General features: G+C 54.3%; 1 protein-coding gene across 5 annotated transcripts in view; it reads left to right on the forward strand.

The window, feature by feature from the left end:
• The first annotated feature begins 357 nt into the window (after positions 1 to 357).
• RALGDS (ral guanine nucleotide dissociation stimulator) overlaps positions 358 to 19853 on the forward strand; it is a 43651-nt gene continuing 24155 nt past the window's right edge. For 3 of the 5 annotated variants that reach the window (XM_026860713.1, XM_026860714.1, XM_026860716.1), the window contains exon 1: positions 360 to 470. In XM_026860713.1, coding sequence (XP_026716514.1) covers positions 375 to 470 — 96 coding nt within the window. In that variant the 5' untranslated portion in view covers positions 360 to 374. Of the gene's footprint in view, positions 471 to 19853 lie in introns of all 5 variants that reach the window. The other 2 variants (XM_026860711.1, XM_026860715.1) reach the window with 2 other exon arrangements.

Below are 19853 nucleotides of genomic sequence, written 5' to 3' on the forward strand. Positions count from 1 at the left end.
GCCAGCACCGAGGTTGCCCTGGAAGAAAGGAGAGGCTGGGGGAAGGCAGCGTGCCGCGGTGTGCTCGCCAAGGGCTGTGTCCCCAACCTCGGCAACGTCGCCGGGTACACACACACACGCACACACACAGGCGCACTTGCTCACACACGCGCACACACAGCCTCTTGGTGCGGCTCCTCGCAGCTCTTTGATTTGCAAGGAAGGAAATAAGACCTCTTAGAGCAGCAGAAGCAGCAGCTGTTGGCAAGATGTGCTGACAAAATTGAGCAGGGAGAGATCTCCAATCTGTTTCGCTGCCTGGGCTGGACCTGCTCCTGGAAGAGGAGCGGCGGAGGAGAGAGAGAAGAATGAGCAGCCCCTCCATCCCCGGAAAGATGGAGGCAAAACCTTTGTTCAACGTGCAGAAGGCTCTGGTGCAGCCTGTGCAGATGTGCATGTTGGATATCCCCCTGAGCGTGCAGGATGATGATGTAAGTAGAAGGCAAGTGAGCCGCCAGCCCGCCCGTTTGCAGCTCCAGGGATGGGGTGGGTGTGCAAGGGGCTGAGAGGTGCTGTGACCCCACCCCGGTGCTATCCGGGAGTGGGGAACTTCTGGCAAAGTTAAAGGTGCCAAGAGCTGGCACCGCCTCAAGCTGTGACTGTCTCCTCTCTGAAGTGGTGTATTTTGAAGCAGACCATGTCTTGCACTTGCCAAATCCAGGGCACCAAAATGCAAGGAGTAGTTTGGGAGGGAGGGGAAGCCTTCCTATATGGAAAAAGACTTGTGCTGTAGCTCACTGCAAAAAAAGAGTGTTTGCTATGTGTGCCCTGGCTCTGCCGCCCTGGGGTGGCCGATGGGTGTGAAACCCTGGGAGGCAGCAGTTGGCTGCAGAGCTCCACGCTGCCTTCACACACCTTGGTGGCTGCCCTGCCTGGTTTTGGCGTCTGTGTGGGCACCGATCCTGCCCTCTTGCTCCGCTGCTGTGCTGCAGCTACAACCAAGTGCAGGGTTTGCTCCACGATGCAAAAATTGCTGTTGGTTGCAGCGCTGAGGTGGAGGTTTCCCGATGTGCTCGGGTCAGGGCATTCCTGATGAGGGCTCCTCTTGTCACCTTAACTCTGCCCCTCACAGAAATACCCCACGCGAGAAGGGACCCCGTGATGAGAAGCTGAAACGGGGGCACTCCCTGCCCGAGCTGGTCGGTGGTGAGCCGTCGGTGTTCTGCCTGTGTAAGGGGTTTGGGTGTGATCCAGGTGTTGTTAAAATTTGAGACAAAACTTCCTTTGATTTGGGAGCAGGGAAAACCCATGTTCTTGCTCTGTGTGTTCAGTGTTTGTACAGTCACCGCAGGAGCCTTAAATCTGGATTTTCTTGATGGCAAGCGGTTGATATGTCACGGTTAGCGTTACCTTCTCTTCTACACTATCTGTGTGTTTGAAGAGGTGAAATGACAGTACAGGAATGAGCTTGCTTCCTTGGGAGGAGGGAGGACTTGCCTGCAGGGCGGTGTGCTGGATCTTGGCAGGGGCGGGCAGCCTGCAAGTGTCTCTGCAGGGACAGGGGACTTGCAGGGAGCCTCCTAAATTTAGCAACACCCCAGGGCTTTGCCTGGATCTACTGTGTTGCTGCACGGATGAGGATACCTGTGACGGCCACTGCAGAGCTGGTGGGGTGTGTCAGGGGTGGGAAACGCGCCCCGAAAGCGCAGGTGCCTCCTGCAGCATGGGAGGGAGGGAGGGCAGCGGGGCGTTGGGAGGTGGCCAGAGCATGGGATGAAGCGAGTGCACCCATGGCTGGGTGCTTTATTCTCATTCAGCTTGATTTTTTTTTATTATTATTATTTATTTATTTTTTTAAGCAGAGGATTTTTCAAGGCTTACGCTACCCGATATCCATTCCTGCTCAGTCGTGCAATCTGGTGCTGGATTTCCCTGCGGCCCCGTGGTGCAGCGTGGGGGGATCCTCAGGGTTTGCCCGACACAGGTGGAGGTTTCCCTCCCCGCAGAGGGGGAAGCCTGAGCTGGAGACCTCTGCTCACCTGGGCAGCGGCTGGCACCGGCCGCAGGGCATGTCCTGGCCTGGGTTGCTTAGAAGTGCCATCCGCTTGCTAATCTTATTCCTGTTTTTATTGCAGAAAAGACAGATAATTTTTAAGGGGGTTGTGCGCTGTGTTAGAGGGTGTTGTTGTTTGGTTTTTTTTCGGTTGTTTTTTAACAATTCCTGGTAATGCTTTGGCGGCCACTGGGTTACAGCCAGTCCAGGAGCTGTGCTGTGGTAGGGCACTGGTCAGTAACCTGGCACACTGGGGCATCCTCAGCCCTCGGGTCATCGCTGGGGCGTTAGCTCCATTGTGCAGGACAGAAAGGGTTAGTCCTTTCCTGTGGGAACTTGAACGGCCGCGAGGTCAGGCTGGGAATGAGGTCAGGCTGGGAACATGGTCTCCAGCATCCCTATTTCCCTTAAACTGAGGCTCTGCATGTGCACCATGTGGGTTTCCCAGCCACAATGACCTATCCCAGCTCAGGGCTCCGCTGGTGCCTTCATCCCCTGCCCTCTCCTGCGTTGGGCAGAGCAGGACGAGACCCCAGGGGCGAGCATTGGCTGGCAGCACCTGTGAGTGAGAGGCAGGTCAGGGACTGCCCAGCCTCTCCACGCTCGTGCACCCCTGCTTTGAGGCTAAGGATGCTTGCTCCATTTTCCATTCCTGAAAAGGGGGGGGCACAGCACCTCCTGCACCCTCCTGGAGCTGGCACCTCCCTCTGCTGCAAAGCACAGGCCGGTGGGGAAGTGCCAGCAGGGAGGTCCTGAGTGGCATTTCTGTCTGTGAAGCGATGGTGAAACTCCTCTTTCACCGCTGAAAGATTCCCCCCAGCCAGGCAGGGTTTGGTGTTTCACATCCCTCTGCGAGCAGGTACCAGCTCACCTCCCTCCCATCGCTCCTGCCTGGGCAGGGGGGTGGAGGGAGCCATGTTGGCATTTCTCCCTCTGTTTCAGGACTTTCAGGCTCATGAATTGCCTTTCTTCTTGGAGGTGGCGCAAGCAGGTTAGGAAAAGCGTAGGAGCTGTGTTACACGGTGGCTTTCGGATGCTCGCACCCAAAGGAAGCGCTACTGAGAGGTGAGGGGTCGGGAACTGGTTCAACCCGTGTTAACACGCGGTCGAACCCTGCCTGCGCCGCAGCGGGCTGGCCCTGGCCCAGCGCTGCCTTCCTGACCCGTTACAAGTGCGGGAGCACTCGAGCAGGTCTGCAGGGATGGGAGAGGGTAAAACAAATCAACTTCATGGCAAGGGAGTTGGAGTTTTTCCCAGCACCGAAGGTCTTGGCTGCATCCCCCACCTGCCCCGAGCCCTGCTGCCCTGGGCGCTCCGGGGTGATGGGGGTGTTGCCACAGCTGAGCTGGCACTTTGCAACCCTCCTCGCTCTTTGCAAAAGGAGCATCGCGCCCCGTCAGCGAGCTCCCCTCTTCCCAAAACGCCCTGCAGCCCCTGCGGTGAGCCCTCCCTGCTCTCCTCTCCCCATGGCTGCTACCCCTGCCAGAGGAGCAGTGCTGTGTGCTGCCACGTGCTCGTGTTCCGTGCTCCATGTCGGAGCCAGCCACGCTCCCAGACTGCTCAGAGAAACTTTCCTCTAATCAGGACCCTGTTTGGTTTTGTGGGTGAGGAGGCGGACGAGTATTTTCCATCTCCCTGACTGGCAGTTGCTGCGCACGCTTCCACGGCAGCAAAGGGTAGAGGGAGATTCTGAGGAGCCAGGATGCAACTGTGAGGAATGGAGGTGTTGCAGGGGGAGGAGGAGGGCACAGTGGCACTGGAGACCAGGGCAGGAGGCACAAGGCAGAGCCAAAAGCCACAGGAGCAGAGCTGTGCTCTGCTGTGCCCCTGACTCCTGTTGACACCTGCTTTGATGTGGCCCCGGGAGCATCTGGTGACCGTTGCGTGTGCTCTTGGCGTGCTCAAGTTGCTGTCAGGTCTCTACCCTCCCCAGAGGACAAATCCTGCCATCTCTCTGGCCTGGAGCTCCTGCATGTACACGGCATGGTGGGGAAATAACCTCAGCGGAGCTCTTCTGCAGGATTCTCTCCGTCAGTCTCCATCACCAGTTGGACCATAGCTGCGGGAAGGCCTGGCTTGAAAAATGAGCTTTGCTTGTGCTGCAGATCCATTTGCTGAACACACAGCTGACCTCTTTCAGGTTGCGTTCCCAGTGGAGCAGGCTTTGGTCCTGACAAGGAGCAAGGCAGCCAGGCAAAGCCCAGATCAGGACACCCCACAAAGACATGAGCCCCCGGCTCAAGCCTATTCCATCAGGATGACAGTTCTACTGGGTCGACATCTCGTACTCTGTTTTTTTTTCAGGAAAACTGCTCTGCCCCAGAGTGGGGCTCCTCTGGGGAGTGTTCCACCAGCTGGAAAATAAGGAAATATTTGTAGACGGTTGGAGGTGATGGAGACACATGGGCAGCTCGTGCCTGTGGTCAGCTGGAGGGGGCACATCCCCCCAGGCGCCCCCCAAGGTGGTGGAGTGTGTCGGGCAGAGGAGGCTCTTGTTTCTGTCTCCCTCGCTAGCTTTTGATGGGGCTGTCAATCCCTCCCTTTCATAATTCAGCCACAGCAGTTGCAAAATTTCCCAGGGTGCCTCTCTTGCTATTATGAGTAGGAATTTCTAAAGCTTTGCTAATAAAAGAGCAACAGTTTCTATATCGGGGAAGTGGGGAAATCAATGAACGGCCTGTTGCAAGTGATATAACGGCTTTTTGTGGCATCTCGGGCAGTTCCCTGATACGAAGGAGCTTTATGGCCCGCTGTTTTGTCAGCTTAATTGGCGATATCCGCTCCCTGGGAGTGGGAGCCACAGGGCTGGGAGGGACCAGTGAGCCCAGTCCCAGGTGGTGGGTGCTGCTGCCCATCTCACACAGTCCCGGCGAGTTGGTCTGCCGGTGGCTGGGCATCCCAGGCTAATGCCACGCAGCTGACCCAGCCCTGTGGCATGGGGAAATGCCCCCTTGTTGCAACATCCAGTAAATGGCGAGTCAGGGGGGCGTGCGGCGCAGCCTTTGCTCTTCCAGCACATCTGTGTCGGAGCTGGATGTTTCATGCAGCGCTGCAGAGTGAGAGGAAAAGAGAAGTGATCGGGTGAAAGTCCTGGTGTCCTGCTTCGGCACTTGGATCCTCTAGAGCCTGTCCTGGTGATCTCCCCATCTTCACCTCCTTCCTTTCTCCTCTGTGATGTCCTAATAAGTGCAGTAGGTTTGACTTCAAAGTGGTTAGCAAATCTTTTCCACTCTAGTGGGCTAATTAGTTAAATTACATTTCACATGCTAACTTATTCCCCTAATTTTTACTTTTTTTTTTTCCCAGCATAGTGGAATACAGGAGAAGATAAAAGCTTGGTTTGACCTTAGAGCCAGGCTCAGAGGAGCTGGAGATGGGAACAAACGATTCGTTCCCAGGTTTGCTGTAGCACAGGCTTATTCCTGCCACGTTCGAGATCTTGTTCAGTTGAGCTTTAAGTGTTTTAGCTGACTGCAACCCAGGTATCTTGGGTGAAACGTTGTCCTCTGGCACACACAAGAAAAACTTTCAGATCAGCAGTACTGAGCTACTGATTTCAAGCTTTGTTGTTCCTGTCTCTGCAGCACCATCATCACCTTGGAGTGCTGCTTAAATGGCAATTAATTACAACTCCTGGGAATGGGTGGGAATGGTGTTACTTCCCCCGCACTAAGGGGTGAAGGGATCTGCTTAATCAGCAGGCAGCAGAGCTGGCCTCAGGATCCAGGTCGGCGCTCGAGGGTCACGTCTGGCGGTGGGGATGACGGCCGTCCTGTTTATAGCATGGGAAAGGGGCTGGAAAGGCTCCTTCCTCACCTTGGGAGGCTGAATCCTCAAGCTGGGAGGTAGATGCTGGCTCAGTGGGGCTCAGCTCCCTGCCAGGGGCTGCACATGGAGCACCTTTGGGCAACGGTGTGAGTTGTTGAGCAGGGTGGGTTGCACGGCTTGAAATCCCCTCGTCCTGCTGGTGAACGTTTGCTGCCAACTGAGCCCTGCTGGGGCCGAGACGCTCCGAGACATCTCCTGCAGCCCCGGCAGCCTCCCTGTGCTCCCTCAGCGTGGCTCTGCCAGCCTGCGCCCGGCGGGGACGGGAAGGCTTTGACCCGGAGCCCAGCGGGGCCGGGGAGCCGGTGGTTGTGTCGGTCACAGGTTGAAGCCGTGCGCCAAGCGTTGGGGTGAAGCGATAGCTGCCGACGGCCCCGCAGTGAATCAAACTCGGTTGTGTTTATATCAAAGGCTGTTTCTTTTCCACTGCCTGGGTATGGTAGATGTTATCAAGAGGGAGGAGCTGAAAATGAGCGCTAGGACTGTTTCCTGACCACAATTACAGTCAAAAACAACAAATCCTTCCATCCCTGCTCTTGGCCAAACTCTCCTTTTCCCTCAGGCAAATTTTCTCACTTTCTTTGGAGAAAACTAGAAACTATGGAAAAAGTCTCCCAGGTTGAATTCTCATCTGTAAAGGCAGAAATTTAGGAGTATGCTGTAAAGTCTTGGGATTTCTGGGAAGTGCCCTGGCCAGGCTGAGGGCTGAGCCCACCCAACGCCCTGTGTGCGTGTTGGGGGCAGGTTCCAGCCTGTCCGTGGCTCCCGCAGTAGTGCTCTGGAGGCCACCACAGCCACCCAGGCAGCGTGTGTGACCCCTCTGCCCCATCCGTACCTCTGTGCCGGTTTTATCAGTCCTGGGGGAGGGAATCTAACCGCTGTCCCACAGCCAGCTAAACCCCCACGAGCTGCTGATGTGAACGTGTGAGGTGATGAGCGCTCTTGGATGGCAGAGGCAGGGTCTTTGTGAGTGGCTGTCCCGGGAATTTTTTGGGGTGGTGGCAGCCCCTGTTAGTGCCCTTGGTGAGGCTTCAGAGAGGGAATGGTTGGTGTGATAGCTGAGCGTCTACACTGCCTTAAAGCGACGGGGAAAAGGGTCACTGATTGCTGCTGCACTTGGTTCACTGGTCCCAAAGCATCCCGAGTCCTCACCTCCATGTCAGCCTCTTCATCAACTGAATAAACAACTGAAATACAGCCACCGGAGTGCCAGGCCAGTAATATCAGGGTTACTTTAAATAAGCAGTTAGCAGGACTGCGTTGATGCAGTTGCCAAAGTGAAATGGAAACGCAGACCTCTGGAGCCTCGACCAGTGTCTGACGCGGCTCCCTGGGGTACAGCCTGCCCGAGGGTGTCTCATTACAGCCGGAGCACGATTGCCTCTGGGACATCCTATTTGCAGATTTTGAGCTGTGTGGTACTCACCAAGCGTCTGAGCTTGGCCTGTGTGTAGCTGGCAGGGCAGGCTTGGTCACACCGGTGGCATCTCCGGGGTTGCCTTGCCTGGGCTCTGGGTGCTCACCGGTGCTCCCCCGCTGCAGGGATGGGAATTGCCCGACTGACTCTGCTGCCCCGATAGAGTTATTGATGCAATCAAAGCAATGATAATTCCCCTTGTGTTGCAAGTGCAGAAGGAGCTGGCATTTCCAGTAATTGTTCAATTGATCTGCTTTCAATGTATTTTTATAAGTGGCCTGGCTGGGTCTGTGCTCGCTAGCAGTAGCTGCGGACCAGAACCTGCGAAGAAAATCAGGTAAAATACTGTGTGCCACATCCTCTACTGGTATAAATTAAGGCAAACCCACCGATTTTGGTGGCATTACAACCTATCTCCAGCTAAGGACATGAATTGATGTTCAAGGTGACATCCTAGAGCATTTCCATGTTGCTTTGCTCTTCCCTCCCATTGTTTAGCACCAGCTTCTCCGTCTGAAACCTGAGGGCAATGTAACAGCTTGTTCCTCTTGCAGCTTTTACTCTCTAGACACGCATTTCTGAGAGGTACAGGCTCTGCCTCTTGCACTTTCCCTTTCTCAAGTGAACGGGATGTCTTCTCTGTGCTTTCGGCTTTCTCTGCTCTCATATTTTGTCTTGATGATGCTATGGGTACCCTCAAACTCAGCAGAGCATTTTTCGTGGCTCCGGACACTGCTGAGGCAGATGCATGGTTGGGTCCCGGTGCCCACATGCTGCTGGTGGTAGTTGGCTCCATCCCTGCACCCCGGGGCCGGGCACCCCGATGAACGGCAGATCGGCAGCGGGGCACGGAGCAGCTGCCTCCTGATGGTTTGATTCAATCAGGGCCAGTCAATACAATTTGCTGTCATCTGTCACTTTGCATCGGGGCTCGGAGCAGCGCCTGCAGAAGCAGCTGTTGCAGGAGCGTGCCGTGAGGGCTGCCAGTGCTGCTCGGTGCCCGTGTGTGCTCAAATAAGGCAAATCCGGTTTACTGAGTGGGTTGGCACATCACAGGCGATCAAAAGCGGGTTTCTTGGTGCCCGCTTGGCATCTTTTCAAGAGCGCAGGGGCACTGGCTATCCTGCCCACCCTAAGCAGAGATCAGGGGTTGGTAGGTGCGGGTGTCCCCTGCCTGCCGGGGCGGCCTCGTCTCTGCACAGCTTCCCAGCCCTATCCTGCAGCGGGGCTGGCCCAGGGATGAGGCTGTCGTAGATCCAGCTGCTTCATTTAGGGTACGCCAGCTGCAAACACAGGGGAAACGGGAGGTGTCACCCCATTCACAGCCACAAATGTGACAGCAGAGCGTGGATGTTGGATCCTTGGGCATCTCCCATCCAGGACTCCATCAGAGCTGGCCCTATTTATTTGCCCCATGTTTGGCAGCAAGCAGCGAGCCCCAGGGCCATGCTGCAGCTGAGGCAGCCAAGGGTGTCAGTGCTGAAGCAGAGGTGTGCCTGCCTGCGCTTGACGCGCAATTAAATGCCTTGAGCTGGACCCTGCCTGCCTTCAGATGTGGCTGCCACCACAGACGCGGGTGGCACCGCTTCTTGCTGACACAAGCTCCGCTCCTGCGGTCCCGGGCGTTGCTGGAAGGTCCTCACGTCGGCACACAGCCACGGCACAGCTGCTCCTCGGCCAGCACCGACGTGCCTCGGGGCTCTCAGCACCTCTCCAAAGCCCACACGTGGCTTCGGTGGGTCCCCTGACCCTCGCTGTGCACTGGTCTCCCCAGGCATAAGACAGCAATTTTGTTGAAGTATTGCCGAGCACAGATAGGCACTGCTGCTGTATTCAGATGGGGCTAAATTCAGCCGTGTGAACTTCGAATTATGCTGAGGAACTACCCCGCCAGGTGCCCCCACCTTGATTTACCCACTGTGCTGGCTGTCGAGTGCCATTTTGATGAAAATAGCATCTTTGGTTTCAGGGTGATGTGCTTTCGAGGTGGTAAAACGCTACAGCCCAAGTAACAGAGGTCAGCAGGATGCAGCTCCACGTTGCTCTGTTGTGAACCCGGAGTGCTTTAATTTAATTGTTTTAGTATTGACATTGCTGAAAGGATTGGCTCCGTCTCACCCTAAGGAGGTGGCTCTCACCTCCTGCCCGGTGGAGGAGCCTTTTGCTGTCATATGACAATGCTGTAACATACAGGCCCGGCAGGATGGTGGTTTGGTTTGGGCAGAACTTGTGATATTTGGTATTTTTAACTCCTGGCTCCCAGAGTCGTGTGTGTGTGGTGTCACACACGGTGTCAGGAGCCCGTTGCTGGTGCAGCAGCGTGCACCCTGGTATTGTGGTCTGCAGCTGCGGCTTTCAGGCATTGCCTCAATGCAAATGCTCATCGTGACAGTGTCTCAGGTGCTCGTCTTCCTCTGTGCCTCTGTTCTAAGAAATTTCCTCTAAAACCGAAGACTTGACTTTATGAACCCCAAGGACTATTTGCATCCAAAGGTTGATTTGTTGATTTTTCTCGTGTCATCCATGTGCACACTCATGCAGGCATCTCCTCTGTCCCGTGTCCTCGCTCCTCTCCCGGCTTCTCTGGGCTCGTGCTGGGGCTGCAGCGGCACTCGATGACTGGACGCTTCGGGTCTTTGCTCCCTCTGGCAGCCTGGGAGTGGGGAATCCCCGATCCCATCCCGCTGACAGCTGCCATCTGCCTTTGTGGGACTGGGTGTCAGGAGCCAGCCGACAGGATCAGGCCCTTGACTTGGAGATATTGAGGTGGTGTTTGCGATGAGCTGTGTGACAGTCTGGTAGTGTCTGGCTGCGATGTTGGTGACAGGAAAACAAATGCAGAGCAACACCCCCGGTAATGCTGGTGACCCGAGCTGAGAGGGGGCTTGCTCTTCTGCCTCATGGGAAATAGCGCCCCAAACCCACATCTTAAAATAACCCCTTTCTGCTCATCCTTTTCTTCTCCCTTTAGGCTCCTGTGTGCATTTCTCTGAGAGTCTGGGGGTTTTCTTTCATCGTAGTACCCTCCCCAGCACTTCTACTTCCCATGCTGCGAACTAAGTACAAGTTAGAAACTGCAACCCAGTGAGGAAGGAGGGGAAACGTGGTTTGTAGTGCCAAAGCCAGGGCTGACCGACCAGAGCAGCTGGGAGGCGCGTCTGGGGGCTCTGGGGAGATGTGCCGAGGACAGAGGGAGGCAGGATGGAGGCGGCTGCTGCAGCGATGTGAGGTCCGGCAGCGTCGCGGTCGTGGGTCGGGGAGCCCCTGACCAGGGGTGTCCTGCCTGGGCAGCCCTGAGCTGGCTGGAGCCAGGAAATGGAGACTAATCCCTTCCCGCCCTGCTGTGTGTGGAGCAAGAGGGAATCAAAAGCAGCTGAAAATCCCGGATTTCCCTTTCTGTTTGGTGGAGGGATGGGGGAAACACAGGGGAGGAGGTGGACAGGCTACGGGGGCACAGCCCCTCCTTTTCCCACTGCGCAGGGCTCGATGCCATGCACCCGCAGCCCTTGTCCCTGGGGGGAAGTGCTCACACCCCCAGTTATTTTGGGGTCAGCACAAGGCCGGGCCTTGTCTCCAGGTGTCAGAGACCTGGCTGCTGCTGCCAGTCCAGCTGGTCACAGCACGGCACCAGACTCCATCCGAGCCCTACAACAGACCTCGATTTCCAGGGCCCCTTGACTGCTCAAAGAGCCCACTGCCCCCACCCTCCTGCTCTGAAAAGAGCTTTGCAAAAGGCGGTGAATCTCCACTGGGGATGAGGAAAAGGGGAAAGAGAAGCTCTCCCAGGGGTTTGACTTTTGCAAAAAGTTGACTCGGTGGGTGCCTCGGCTGGCGTTGAACCCGCGTGCTGCCGGGTTATGCGCCCACATGTAATGGAAACACTGACACTGCTCCTTACCAGTGTGACACAAACATCAAAGGGTAATGCAATGTTTGCTGTTGACATTAAAAAAAAAATTGACCTGCAGTGATGCTGGCTGCTCAGGAATGGATTAATCAGCCCATGCGTTCTGTGCCATGAGAGTCAAAGATGGGAGAAGCTGATCGGGGCAGGGTGCTGCCTCGCTGCTGCAGGAGGTCCCGCTGAAGCTGGATGAGACCCTTGGGGAGCAGCTTGTTTCACTCGCCGTCTGGTCCCTGACCCTCCTGCAAAAGCTCAGGTTATGTTTTCTAGCAGTTTTCCCTGCAATTAGGGTGGCAGAAAATTCTTAAAATCTCATTTCCTACCCAAATAAGACTAATGCTGTCATGGTGTCTGACTGCCTGTGTCCCCTTTCCCCAAATGACTTCTGAACCTGCTGGCCTGCTTCATGCAAATTTGGCTGAGGGCTCACAGATAAAATTAAGTCTGTGCAAATAGGATGAAGCGAGATGGTTGAGAGGAGGAAAAGAATCTTGCAAATGCCCCCAAACATCTGTAGCATGAGTTCATGTATTATTAGACACCAGAAAACCCACGTGGGAGATGCTTCTTACAAACACTTTAACCACAAAAACATTTTCATTCTCAGTTCATACATTTTTAGGCACCAAAGACCGTCTCAAGACACAGAACCATAGGAAACAAGTAGTTTCGGTGCTCCTGGGATGACTTTTTTTTTTTTTTTTTTAATAACTGAAATTCTTCGGCACTCGATGTGATTCCTGCAGCCAGGACTTGAAGGAAAAACAGCATAAATCATGGACCCGAAGGTAAAGAGTCAGCAGGGTCAGCAGTGCCGCAGCCGGACTCAGCGCCCCGGTGTGACTCAGCGGCACTCACCGAGTTTGTTGATATTTGTGCCACTGTAACTGAGAGATAAATCTGGCCCTCAGCCACCGGCGTACAGTATTGTTTGGAAGAACGCTGCTCCTCGTGCCAAAAACCCACAACAAAAAGAGTTTTGCTGGCCATTGAGAGAGGCGCTGGAATACTTCCCCTGCTGAAACAATGCGGACCGGAAACCTTTTAAAGTGGTTAAACTGAAAGGAAAATAATTCTTTTTAAACATCCTTTGTCTGAGGGTCTAACAATACCTGGGACTACTAAAGGACTTTTAGAATTCTTAATGGACTTTTCAACCATGTGACTGTTTATTTCATCTCTGCAGTTCCCGGCTCAGGGATGGGCAATGAAACTTTCCCTTTCCAGCTCTTGCCAACCTCTTTTCCTGACTCTCACGTGGCTGACACCAGTAAGTGTGTGCTCAGGCTGTTAAAGCAGAATATTTTCATGTCCACTCACTGCGTCCCAGCCCAGACCGAGGTGAATTTGGCCCAGATGACTTGGCAGAGGCTGCGCGGTGTCAGCAAGCCCCTGGGCGGGCTGGCTGCTGGTCCAGCTGCTGGATGTCTCTCCCACCACGCTCCTCCTGCAGCTCCTCTCCCTCATCCCTGTGGCTGCTCCGGGCCTTCTGGCTTTTCTCTTGGCTGCTCACTTTCAATCACATCAGCTCTTCGCTCCGCCCAAGCCTGGCTCCAAGGTTTCGCTCCTCACTTCAGATCGAGTCAGCTTTCCTGCGGCTTTCACGACAGCTTTCCGAGGCGTCCGGGTTTTGATGTATGCTTTCCCTGACGTTTGTGCGGCCAAAGGAGATACAGGACTATTGTTGGAACATCCTTTTCCATATCCCCCATAAGGGGCTTTGTTCCTGTTTAACTGGACTTCTTATTTTAAGTAACCTCAGTTCTTTGTGGTGCTAACATTTATGTGTCTGGTACACCTTACTGTTGCTTCACTTATTTCCAGATCTGGCATTTAAATCTGCTCCATCTTACTCCTATACTGGGCTAACTCTCTGTACTAAGCCTGGGCTACACGTAAATCTGTTTTACTTTGCTACCTGTAGCTCTTCAGATCAGCTTGGTACTGCAGCCCAGCAGCTTGCAGCCTGTTTGGGTCACTCGTTTAAACTGAGCTTTGGATATAATTTAGTCTTGTGCAACATAACAACTCTACACGCCGCTTCCCTATGCTTGTGCTATGGCATCACTTTTCTCTTGGGCTTCTTAGCAGCTTTGTGACCCTGTTCCCTCCCCTGTGTGTGTTCAGACACGTTGTTCCAGCGATAGGAGAACGTATGGTGCTCATCAGGCTTGGGGAGCTGAGTCTGGGCGTGCTGGGGTGGCGTTTCCATCAGTGGAGGAAGTCACACAGATGCAAGCCTGCATCCTTGTCCCCAGGGAGAACCAGCAGTGTGGGGCAGAGCACGTCCTCAGATACAAGTGCAGGGGCTTGGCAGTGCCCCGTACATGCTGGTAGGAGCTATCACCCAGGCCGAGGGCAGGGGGGAGCCTCTCCCCACCTTCTCTAGCTCAGGAGGAGAGCCAGCAGGATGGCAGCCAGAATAAAGCTGCCCTCGTGCTCCCCTGGCTGGGAAGCAGGACCCCAAGGCCAGTCCGTGTTCCCCGTCTGTCCGCCCGGCGCGGGGGATGCTGGTGTGCGTGTCGAGCTTCGTGGCTGCAGCAGCACAACCCACCTGCATCGGCCGGGGAGGGCAGGAGCGAGGGCAGGGCTAGGGAATGTGCCGGGGTAGGAGCTCTGGCCAGCAAAGTTTCTTTGTTATCCACAGGGATTTCGCTATCGACCGTTTGCCAGAGCCTCTTGTTTCCAAGAGTCTCCTTTTACACGATTCAGCTGAACGTGTCATATTGGCTGGTTATCGTTGGGTGGAAAAGCATACTGCCTGCCCTTGAAGGTATTTTTGAAAGGTGAGCAGAGCCAGAGCCTTGTTCCTTTTCCACCCGGGGTCATGAGGCTGGCCGTGGAGAGTGCGTGCTGCTGTGGGGTTTGGAAGGGGGTTTGGCGAGGAGGGATGGGGCCGCTCAGCCCTACCACCAGTAAAGGTGTGAGTAACGGTGGGTGATGCTGTCGTAGGCAGTCGCCAGCTGGTTCTTGCAGTGCATATTTTGCGTCTTTAACAGAGCATGTGTTTTGAAATGAGCTAGTGCTCCCAGTCTGGCCCCCCAGTAGCACGGTACAAAGGTGCTGGAGGGAGGCGCAGCCACGTGCACAGAAAATCCAGCACTTAACCTCCCTTACCAAAGGCTGTAGTGAGGGGAATAAGTTACGCCCAGTAAATTCCTTGGTAGGTTGAGTTTCTTTTGGGAAGCGATGCAGCTGAGAGGCAGATTGACTTTGCTTTGCACATCCCTGTCACCCCTGGTTGCTTCGTGTCTGAGCAGGGCAGGCAGGGGCTGGCAGCACTCGGGCTGCCCTCGGAATTGAGGGGCTCGGGGTGCATTGCCAGTGAAGGTGCCACCTCTGGACCTTGCCCAACGTCAGCGATCAGATATGTGTTTCCAGTATGTAATGAAATCTCACTATGTCATTTTATTTTTCGGGTAGATGAGAAGGGCTGGCTTGATTTCAGAAAGGAGTTTCCTCTGTCTTCAGGAGCTACGCCCATTCCCATCTTTCCCTGCCAATTTTTGTGGCTTCATAACCTTTCTCCTCTTTTCTACCAGTGATTCTTCTTTCCCCGCCTGTTATGCAGAAGACCCGTGCAAGCAAGGATGGAAATTAGAGTAACTCTGAGAGATTTGAACTCATCCTATGCTGATCGCTAAGCAACACAGAAAAATGTTTTTCCTGTTTTTCTTTTGGTTACAAGCACCTTTAGTTGGTATTTGTTAAAAGAACTGACTGAAACATTCTGGCAGAAAGGTGATAGGGAGATAAAAGCTGCCTTTAAAGACAAACAGCTCAAGAAATAATAGTCCTTACCAGAGGAGCTCTGGTGTGTCTGCAGCGTGTCAGGCTTCAGCAGCTTGATGCCTGCTGAACTCTGCACTCAAGGGAGCGCCGCGGACGGGTGGAAGAGGAAAATGCTGCGTCCCAGAGCTGCGGCTGCAGCTCCCTCGATGTGAGGATGGTCTGTAACAAAACTTGTTGGGTATTTTGTGATCCTCTTCAAACGGCGAGCTCTGAGCAAGCTGTCGGGCTAGTTTTCCTGCACCCCCCTGCCACCAGCGCCATGCAGAATGCTGTAAGGTCTCTCGGTGCTTCTCACAAGATGGGCCCTGTTGTCTCTGGCTTTCTGGGTGTATGTTAATGTCAGTAGTTAGTTGTAAGCAGCCTCTTACTTTTCTGAGTATTTTCTTTTCACTGTAACTGGCTGTGCAGCGCTTTGCTGCGAAGGAATCAAGGCACCTCTCCCTGGAAATGCCCTCACAAAACGTGCTGTGGTCAATTGTTTCTTAGAAAGCAGCTTGATTTCCCCCCACCCCCCGTGTTGGCCTCGTTCTGCTGAGTTTTTAGAGGTCAGCAAGCTTGAAAAACAGAGGTTTGTGTTATCGCTCGCTGCCCTAATGGAAGACGCTCAAATACGAGAGCCAAGTGGATGGCACAAGTAGGACTGAGGAGAAATATTCCTGCAGGCTCTCGAGTCTCCAAGGCTTGTGGCATAATTCATCGCCATTGCCGAGCTTCAGGAGTCTGCAGTCTCCGCAGGAGATGCTGTAGCCCAGCTGTGTGCAGGGGCTGCAGGAAATGAAACACAGAATAGCTGGATGGAGAGTTTTAGATCCTAATTGCCCTGGGACTTGGTGTGCTTCCTCTGCTAGGAACTGACAATAATTAGGAGTTTGCCTGGCTCTGTTAGACATTTGGCGTGCTGCGGAGAGGCTGGAGGAGAGCTCTGCTCCTGAATTAACCTGGTGCTTAATCGGTAGCTGCCCGTGGGGGGCTGTGGGGAGAAGGGGGTGCTGCAGCTGGAGAACAGGTGCCGCTGGCAGAAGGGGCACAAAGTGCAGGAGAGCCTGAGCCTGCCTTCCTCCCTGCCAGCACAAAGAGTTGATAGCGCCTGATCCGCCAGGGAAGCAGCCCTGAGAAACACCCAAAACCTGGAGGCAGAGCGAGTGATCTAACCGCCCCGGGTCTGAAACACTCAGCAGAGAATCGCCTAAAATCCACGCTTGCTGGAAGCCGTGGCAAGTGGTGTGTGGCTCACCCCTAAAATCTGGTTGAATGGGGGTGTTGATCATGTTTATAAGTGAGAATTGGGTCTGGGAGGGACTGAGAACTGGTGGTGATCTGCTGGTCCCCAAATTTTGGGAGCAAGTGCTCTAATCTAACATCTCTACACAGATTGTATTGAACGGAGCGGTGACATTGTCTTCTCTTCTTTGCACAAGCTTGGGTTTTTTTTTTCCTTGTCCTGAGGTAGAAGAGATAGTACCAGTTTATTATTATTTCTTATAAAATAATCTTCCCGTTGAGCCTGGGCAGTGGGAAAGTCAAATTAAAATCCAAATGTCAAAAATGTTTAGATTTTGGACTCAGAGCAAGTGTAACGAACAACTTGACTTCTAGTTAATAGTTCTTTTCCATCGGTAGCGCTTTTCCTCTGAAGTGCCTTACAAACAGCAACAAAAAGGGCTTCCCCAGCCCCGACAATAGAAGGAAGTGTGATCATCTCCATTTTATAGCGAGCGGCCTGACACAGAGCGCTGCAGGGATTTACTCGACGCGCCTTGGGAGCTGGTGCCAGAGCCTGGGACAGGGGCTGGATAACGTTGCCGCTCCCCCGTGAAACAGCCCGGTTCCCACCAGAGCTGCTGGTTTGGGTCCCGGCTCACTCGCTTGTCAAACAGCAAAAGCTGGTGGTGCGGATGCTCAAGGGGGGCTCGGCCAGAGGCCCCTGGGGCTGGTTCTTGACTCCTGTGGGGGTGTTTGCAGGCAGCCGGTGCCACGCAGGAGGCAGCAACCCCTACGGAAGCGTTTCTGAGAGGTGCCTTGGGGTGGGCAGCCTCGCTCGCACAGCCTGTGGTCTGATGGAAAAACAAAGGCCCAGCAATACAGAGCACGGGAACTGGGTCACTGCGAGTTTTGTCCTGTAGGAAATATGTTGGAAAGTCCTTCTCGGAAGTGGAGCAGTGAGATGAAAGAGAAGGAGCGTGGTCGCTGGGAGGGCCGGAGGGGGATGCTGAAAGGCCGCGTGTATGAGCTTGTATGTGCCAGGGAGAGACAACTGGGGGTTGGCGCTGAGCCCTGTTATTAAGAAACTGAGATCTGAATCTGCAGGTCCTGACCCAAACGGGTTGAGCTAAACCAGGAAACTGACTTCAGAGTTTGCAGAAGTCCCTCTGTGTTACCCGCTCTGCGTTATTTACCGTGCAGGGAAGCCCGCGGGCTGGAGGCTGTGGGAGAGGAGCATAGATTTGTGATCAGTAGATGCTCCGGTGTTGGCTGTATGGGTTTATATTTATTCAGCCAAGTGCTGATTGCAGAGTGGTGGCAAGAAGAGAAGGGATTTCCCACAGCACAGTTCCTGTGCCCATCTTTGCTTCCGCGCCTTCTGAAGTCGATGGGACATTTACAGCTGACGTCAATGCAAAATGCTCAGTGTGTTGTGAAAAGCTTTTACTGACTTTGCCAAGTGTAAAATGATATTTTTAATTTTTTCTTTAATGAGTCAATCGTTGATCGTTTTCTTAAATCCGCTCCTCCTGGAGTCATGTGTGTATAAAATGATTGCATTTTCCAACAATTTTTAGACCTTCAGGGGTGCAGGGGAGAAACCTGAGGGTGTGATCTGCATGTTGTTCCCTTTTGGCTCAGTTCTTAGAGGCGAATAAGAAGCCCTGAAAAGTTATTTGTTTTGAATCTCATGATTTTCAAGAGCCTGGCCCCTGACGGCTGAGTGTTTGGGGTTAGCTATGCTGAGCAAACATCCTGAACTTGGGCTCCTGACCCCGCTTTGAGTGTTTTGCTTTTCATACCCAGAATGTTCCCATGAGAGGAGAAAGGAAACTGGCTGGCTATTTTTAAACCCTTGCAGTTGCCTTCCTGCCTTATATTATTTATTATCCATTATCAGAAGTGTTTCTCCCCTGAAACCATCTTTAGTGGTCAACCAAGGGACCGGTGAAAATTGCCCGTCAAACAGAGCTGCATCTTTCCGTAGAGGTCAGATGAAGCTGGAGGGTTTTGAAGGGTTTTGCCAATGAAAATGAGTAGCGCTGTTATTTATTATGTGCACTCAAGCGGTGCCAAGCAATTCCAGTGGTGGGCCATAATTTCACTGCCCTAAGAGATAAACACCAGATCAAAGCACAAGCCTCCCTCCCGAAGACCCTACAGCCCAGAGCGACAACGCCGATTTCTGCCACAGAACGGGGCGCCCGCAGTGAAGCCATGCACGCCGCCCCTCGCACTGCAGAGCACATCTTGCAGTATCACGCAGTTTCCGCGTGACGTGCCGGTGGGTCTAAGGACACCTCTGTGCCGAGCATCAGCACATCCTCTCAGCAGCTGAGGAAGCTCCAGGAACCTGACTGGCACCGTAGTGTGACCTGGGCAGGGATTGGGGCTGAATCTCTGTGCCCGGGCAGTGTTAAAATCCGCATCGCCCCCAAGAGAGTGACCTGAAGGTACAGGGCTGCCTTGGGCAGGGCGAGGCCCTGGCGCAGGGCTGTGTCCCCTTTCCCAGGGTGTCCCAGGAAGTCCCCTTGACCTTCTGCAGCTCCAGATAAGCAGGACAATAGCCCACATTGTCCTCGCTCATCCTCCTGCCTGGTAAACTTTCAAGTTTACAGTATCACATCCCTGGCAGCTTTGTTAATCCTTTCCTGCCCAGGCAGGAGGTGCTGGTGCCCTCAGCAGAGCTGGACCCGCGGGCCTCAGCTCCGTGTTCTCAGTGGAAATAAAAGCCGCAGGGCTGGAAGGCCCTGGGAGGTTGATGTTATTTCAGCTGTGCTGGGAGCTGAGGCGTAAAAGTCTGAGTTTTGGTGTTGTCAGCAGCAACTGCCCGGACCCTGTGATACAGTTTATCGGCAGCATGTGAGGAGGGAAGGGAAAGAGCCAGGGGAGGGTGAGAGCACGCTGTGCTCAGCACAGGGGTTGATGAATGACACAGTTTTTCCCGTTTCTCTTTTCCTCTGAAAACAAAATTACATTGCAGGGTTTCAGTTGCAGGGTTTCAGCATCGTCTTGGAGGTTTAGGGCCGTTGTAGCCAGATCTGAACCCTGTGGTTTCCCGGGGCCACTTTTCATTCCCGGAGTCCCTGCTGGCCCCTCTCCCTGCGCATCGGGGGCCTGGCTCGGGGAAGGGGTGAGACCCTGCTCCCGGCACTTGACTCCCTGCGTGGCCTCGGTCACATCCCTTCATCTCCCCGGGGGATGCGTCCTGCTGCCCCCGTGGGGCTGTGACCGTGTCACCCTGTGCAGCCCAGCTGCGGGCTGGGGAGGGCTGGGCACCGCTCCGAACACACACGGCACTGTTGGCAGAGGGCTGAGCTCATGGGATGAGATAAAACTTGTCTGTTCAGACAAAAAAAAAAACCCAACCGTGCCGCCAATATTCATGCGCTTGAATTTAACAGTGTTTCTTTGGGGGGTGGGTGTGAACCCCGGACCTGGGTGCTGTGCCAATGCCTGGTGATACAGGGACCCTCTCCCCGAGCCGCTGTCACCCGTGGGGCTTCGCTCCCTCCCCCCCGAGTTAAAACCCCGGCGCTCACCCCCCAGCGAGCATCGCCCCCCAAACTTTGCTCCTCTTGGCAGCTGCGTGTCCCCACTCCCCCCCACCTGTCTGTGGGGGGTTCATAGCCCGGGGGGCCCCTCCCACGGCTCTGTGTGTGTGTGTGTGTGTGTCCCTG

This window comes from Athene cunicularia (genome assembly GCF_003259725.1).
Source record: "Athene cunicularia isolate RWA chromosome 17 unlocalized genomic scaffold, athCun1 chr17_part1, whole genome shotgun sequence".
In the NCBI taxonomy this organism is placed as follows: Eukaryota; Metazoa; Chordata; class Aves; order Strigiformes; family Strigidae; genus Athene; species Athene cunicularia.